Source organism: Macrotis lagotis, chromosome 1 (assembly GCF_037893015.1).
Source record: "Macrotis lagotis isolate mMagLag1 chromosome 1, bilby.v1.9.chrom.fasta, whole genome shotgun sequence".
Taxonomy (NCBI): domain Eukaryota; kingdom Metazoa; phylum Chordata; class Mammalia; order Peramelemorphia; family Peramelidae; genus Macrotis; species Macrotis lagotis.
The window spans coordinates 117,948,577-117,954,812 of NC_133658.1; the positions used below are offsets into that span (position 1 = coordinate 117,948,577).

Consider the following 6,236-nt stretch of genomic DNA (forward strand, 5'->3'; position numbering starts at 1 on the left):
GTGGGGGGGGAGCAAGGAAAGATGATTCCTAGAATACAGTTCCATTAAACAAAAATCAGATGATGTTTATTTATTTCAAAAAGGCATAATCAGAAATCTAAAAACTTATTCCCTTAATTTGTGGGAGTTATAATCCTCTGTCTTTTCTCCCTTTACAGCACTTCAATCTCTGGTGTAGCAATTAGGTTCAGAGTCTAGTTTGGTTCCCATAGAACATGATTGTATCTAAGTCTAACTCTCATCTTGGGCTTGAGTCTTAGGCACCCTCGCTTCCTGAGGCTTTCAGCTAGCTGACTGACTACATACCCCTCCTGAAATCCTGGCTGCACTGTTGCCATGGCATGAAGACAAAGAGAGAGATCAAAAAAAGATGAAAGGGGGAATAAGTAAAACCACATCAAGAAAGTTCAATGATGTTAACTTGGTTATCAATAGCCTCTTCAAAATGTATTGAGTTTTTATGGCACAAAAGTATTTTATCAGCTGCTCTTGATTGTTCCACCCTCGCTGCTTAGAATCCCCAATTTAAACAATTAAATAAGTTTATAGGCTGGGAAAAAGAATGACACACACCTTTTTCCTGTATGCACAAGTTTCCAGAATCATAAAGCATTTATATACAACAATGTTTGATTTAGAGCAACCCAAGATTGAGAAATTCCAAAGTATACCTATAAATGAACAGACAAATATCTCCAGTGGGCCATGAAGCATATTTGGTTATCTAATTCATTCCTACTGAGACACAAGAATGTGAATTGTGAACCCCTGGGTTCTAGAAGAGAAATTCAATTCTATCATATGAGACTGGTACTCAAACTCTATTTAAAAAAGACAAGAAAAAGCAAAGGTAAAACAGATATAGATTATTTTAGTCAATCTACCCTTGGAAAATGTGATCAGGTACCATCTGTAATAATTTTGGGACTGCTTATAACAAATAAATTAGTAGCTCACAACCTTCTTAAACATTAAAAGGAATCAAATTGAGTTTGAAATCACAAATAAAAATGAAATACAGACATGATAGTATTTTTTTTTGAAAATGCAGAACTGTAACAGCCAAAGCTCTTCCTTTGGACAATGACATTTAGCAGGTAGAGACAAGTTATACTCTCTAATCGATGTTGAAACAAGTGAATTTAGCACCTATTTAGCAAAAGTAATTATTTAAAATAGGAAACTACTGGATCATCCATTTACCACTAAGTGAAGCTATGAAATTCCCAACCCTTAGAGATCATAGGATCATCTATTTAGAGCAATAAAGTACCTTGAGTCATCTAGTCCAGTTCCCTTATTTTACACATGTTAGAACAAAAGCCCAGAGAATTTAAGTGACTTGTCAGAGATTTGAACCAGGGACTTTGACTCCAAATTCAGCACCATGTTTTATCTCTGTACTACACTGCTTTCTTTGAGTTCTATTTTTTTTTGGGGGGGGGTACTAATTATCAGTCTTTGAGAAAAGTTCAGTCACTCAGCTCTGAAAGTGGGACTAAGACGATGTCTTGATATCCAGGCTAATGCTTCATTCTATGATGTCATAGAAGGGAGGTAAGTGGAAAGGCCACCTCTGCCTTGGATCCTTGCTTCCCTGGTTAGGGAGAAGATTTGAATAATCACAAGAGTTCCAGTTCAGTGACCCTTCCAGCCACTTCATACTCATCACATTCATAGGGAAGAATTAAACCAGTGTGAGTAAACTCCACCTACACAGGAAGAATGTATTTTACGGAACTGAACTAATAAAAACAGCATCAACCCCCCAACCCTTCTGTTCTTCTGTTTCTAGAAAACTTAAAGAATAAGAGAAACAAATTCAAACTGAGCTGGGGAAAAAATCTGAACAATCTGTGATCGTTTGAATGTGTGATGTTCTTTGAAATCCTAGGAATCTGGGTCCTCATTACTTTCCTGATATGTGTCATATTCCTTCTCCTTTTAATAGCGATTTTATCATGCCAAAGGTATCAACCATACTCATAAGATTCCAATCCATGATAGAAGCTTAGTTTAGATCTTCAGTCACATTTTGAAATAGCTCAAATAATATTTTGGATAATTATTATTCATTTCTCCCTATTCTTTAAGACACAAATATCAATGGCACTCTTCTTTTTGTATATTCTTCTCAGGGCCCAAATGGGAAGGAGAGCTTTTGTAGGGAATATGAAACTAAATCCTAAAAAGTTGCATGCAGAGACTAAGAAAAAAATGACAGATCCCACCAAGGACAGGTAAGATTTGTTTTTTGGAATATAGCTTTATGTAATGATTTTTTTTTAGGTTTTTGCCAGGCAATGGGGTTAAGTGGCTTTCCCAAGGCCACACAGCTAGCTAGGTAATTATTAAGTGTCTGAGGCCGAATTTGAACTCAGATCCTCCTGACTCCAGGGCCAGTGCTCCATCCACTGCTCCACCTAGCTGCCCTAGTCCTTGATGCTTTTAAAAATCCTGTAGTAATTGTTTTGTAGAGCCACCTCAATGAAACCTGGCATTCTGGTGCAAAGACAGGACAGAAAACAAATGTTGGTTTTGCCATGGAAAAATGAAGAAATCAGGGAGGAAAAGAGGAAGATGATGGAGTTTGATATGCCCAAGTGGTTTGACAGTGATACTGAGAAAGAGGTAATATGCTTTTCTGTTTAATCGAGCATTCTTTTGGGGTTGTTGTTTTTGTAAGACAATGGAGTTAAGTGACTTGCTCAATGTCATATATGCTAGTCAAGTATCAAGTGCCTGAGGTCTGATTTGAACTCAGGTCCTCCCAACTCCAGGGCCCAATCTCTATCCACTGCTCCACCTAGATAACCCATTAATCATTTCTTAAGCATCTATTTACTATGTGCCAGATACTGGTTATTTGAAGACAGAAATGAAGCATGCCTTGCCCTCAAGGAGTTTGTTTTCCAAGGGCAGATGCACATAAAAATATATACAAAATACACAGTCATTTGAAAGGGGAGGCACTAGCAACTAGTAGGAAAGGCCCCACAAGATAAAGATGGAGGAGGTGCTCCATTCCAAGCATGGTGCTACAGCCTCTGTTCACATATAAAATCTTATTATATATTCTACATTATAAAGATTACTTCTAATTGATCCTCAGTTTGTATTTGTATACAATGCGTATGCACACACACAAGTGTATGTAATGTATGCATACAATGTGAATGCTATTTATACACACAAATGTATACACAGAGAGAGTAAATTGGATCTAATCTTAGAGGGAAGGCTCTAGAGAGGAGGGAGGGAGGGTGATTAGGAGAGGCCTCTTGTGGAAGGCTATTTGAGTTAAGACTTAGAGGAAGCCAGGGAAACCAGGATATAGAGGAGAGAAGCATTCCAGGCATGGGGCAGCCTCAGTTAACTCATCTATACGACAGGAGTAATAATAGCACCTGTTTTTACAGATTGTTGTGAGAATTAAATGAGATATCATATATGTAAAGTGCTTTACAATCTTAAAGCATTATATAAATGTAGCTATTACTAATATTTTATTGCCATTCATGTTTTGAGAAATATTAACCTACAAGGTTAGACACCTTGTGACAACTCATAATATGTCTCGTGGTTCCTCTTGGAGCAAGAATGAAAAAGCTCATGAGTCTCATCCTGTATACATTCCTTAAAATGTTTACTCTGCACCATCATGCTAATCTCTGTTATATAAAGAAAGATATAAAAAGAACTTCTTATGGAACTTATTGCATTATACATTCTCATGTTCTTTTTACATATCGGTAAATGATACTTTGAGAAATTTTCCCAGATAAGCTATGGTATTACAATTATATTAAAAGTATTATGGAAACATAGTATTATGACAATTTCTCATGACCTACACACACCATTTAAGTAAGGATAGTTGACTGCTTCTTACTAGTATAACCCATTTTCAAGATTTACATTTAAAACAGAAAATTTTATTTTTTCAAAAAGCATCGTATCATTTGAGATCTTTTGTCTTATCTTTTCTCTGTCACATATTCTTAAAGGATTCCGAGATGTCAGAAGGAGAATACTTGATCTCTAACTCCTCCTCTGCTGAGGACAGCAAACTAATAAAAGAAGTAACATTTTCTCAAGAGGTCGTTGTTGTAGATCTTGGGAAAGGCAATGATAAACCTCAGTATTATACTAGAGAACATAAAGATCAAAAATGAAACCTCTAAAAAAGAGGGAGAAGGGAAGATATCGAACAATGTGCTGGAAACCAATGAATATGGACATGAAGGATTACAATGAATTGGCAAAAATCAGGATGAATCATTTCATAAATACGGATATTCATTCATCTTTGGGCAGAAAAAGATGAACTAGATGTAAAATGCTATAAGTAAAACAGCTTGAATTTAGTTTTTGAAATATAATATTTGAATTAAAAAATTTGTGTATTTATGCTTAAACCTCTTTCTGCTAGATCACTGCACTGAAAAATATGAATCATACTCTTTGTTTCTTCAAATGCACAACAAGAAAGCAAGGTCAAGACATGATTCCTTGATTTTTCTTTCTTTTTCAGACCTGAGCCTGTCATTCATTGGTGAAGGGAACTAACTACCACTTAGGAAATTCTATCTACCAATGCTCTGAAGCTTATCCTTAGAGAGTTTCTTTGGGCACTAAGAGATCAAGAGATTATACACAGCCAGTAAATATTAGAGTGAATTTAAACCCAGATCTTCTTGACTCTGAGGCTAGTTCTCTATTTACTATACCATACTCCTTCTTTACCTTTTAAATTGCTCTCCTTTAATGTTCTGACATTTTGAACTTAGAAGTACACAACTAAATAAATTTATTTTCAATGTAGAAACTCTCATAAGTAACACATTGTGGTATCTCTATGTTACTTAGATAGTTGGTGTAGATTAGTAGATATTGTTATTTTGGACACAATTCCAGAATCTTCTTGACACTAAAAAACATTTTCTTTTTTTTTTCCTTCTGATTTTTCAAAGCAATGGGGTTAAGTGGCTTGCCCAAGGTCACACAGCTAAGTAAATATTAAATTCTGAGACTGGATTTGAACTCAGGTCCTCCTGACTCCAAGGCTGGTGCTCTATCCACTGTACCATCTAGCTACCCCCAAAGTATCTTTGCTTTTCTTTTGGTTTTTGTAAGGCATTGGAGTTAAGTGATGTGCCCAAGTCACACAACTAAGTAATAAGTGTCCGAGACTGGATTTGAATTCAGGTCCTCCTGACTCCAGGATTGATGTTTTAACTGCTGCTCCCTGAGCTGCCCCCAAAACATATTTTTCTAAGATTTTGGCAACAAAATAATTCAAGCAGCTATAGAGATGTATAGGATTCAGTATTGATATTATCTAAATCCTAAGACTCTACTACTCTCTTCAATAGCATCTTAATGGTGATTATGGTGATATTGGTTGGGATGACATAAGAATCTGTATGTGGGTTATGGAAGGAGAGATCAGTGCCTCTTCAGTAGAAGTAACAAGTATTTCTTGACTACCTACTATGTGCTGAACATGTGCTAACAATCATTAATGACTGTAGGTATTAAAGTGATAACAAATCAGCAAAATAATAGTACTTAGCGCCTACTATATGTGGAACTATATATATGGAACTAGAATTCAGAAAGGTGTAAAACATAGTTTCTGATCTCAAATAATTTTAAATTTAGTTGTGCAGCTCAGCAGAAATGTAGCAAACTGGGAAACAATCTTTATAACTAATGTTTCTGACAAAGGACTCATTTCTAAAATATACAGAGAACTGAGTCTAAATTTAAAAAAAAAAAGACATTCCCCAATTGACAAATGGTCAAAGGATATGCAAAGGCAATTTACAGATGAGGAGATCAAAGCAATCCATAGTTATATGAAAAATTGCTCTAAATCATTACTTATTAGAGAAATGCAAATTAAAGCTTCTCTGAGGTACTTGCACCTCTCAGACTGGCCAATATGACCAGAAAGGACAATGATCATTGTTGAAGGGTTGTGGGAAATATGGAACACTAACACATTGTTGGTGGAGCAGTGAACTCATCCAGCCTTTCTGGAGAGCAGTCTGGAACTACACCCAAAGGGCAACAAAAATGTGCATACCCTTTGATCCAGCAATACCACTACTGGGTCTATACTCCGAAGAGATCATGAAAAAGGGTAAAAAATCACTTGTACAAAAATATTTTTAGCAGCCCTGTTTGTGGTGGCAAAGACTTGGAAATCAAGTAAATGTCGTTCGATTGGG

The 6,236-nt window shown here is 36.0% G+C and overlaps 1 protein-coding gene across 1 annotated transcript; it reads left to right on the top strand.

The window, feature by feature from the left end:
• The first annotated feature begins 1,498 nt into the window (after nucleotides 1-1,498).
• Nucleotides 1,499-4,418, top strand: C1H2orf74 (chromosome 1 C2orf74 homolog). The gene is made up of 4 exons (XM_074224540.1): nucleotides 1,499-1,557; nucleotides 2,139-2,240; nucleotides 2,478-2,631; nucleotides 4,008-4,418. The coding sequence occupies exons 2-4, from the start codon at nucleotides 2,146-2,148 to the stop codon at nucleotides 4,173-4,175; spliced, it is 417 nt and encodes a 138-aa protein (XP_074080641.1). The 5' UTR covers nucleotides 1,499-1,557; nucleotides 2,139-2,145; the 3' UTR covers nucleotides 4,176-4,418.
• The last annotated feature ends 1,818 nt before the right edge of the window (nucleotides 4,419-6,236 follow it).

Bases quoted from the DNA above. Each gene is read 5' to 3' on its own strand.
- C1H2orf74 (XM_074224540.1), top strand. From the start codon at position 2,146: ATGGGAAGGAGAGCTTTTGTAGGGAATATGAAACTAAATCCTAAAAAG. The intron at 2,241-2,477 runs GTAAGATTTGTT...ATTGTTTTGTAG, and splicing joins ACAGATCCCACCAAGGACAG to AGCCACCTCAATGAAACCTG. The intron at 2,632-4,007 runs GTAATATGCTTT...ATATTCTTAAAG, and splicing joins ACAGTGATACTGAGAAAGAG to GATTCCGAGATGTCAGAAGG.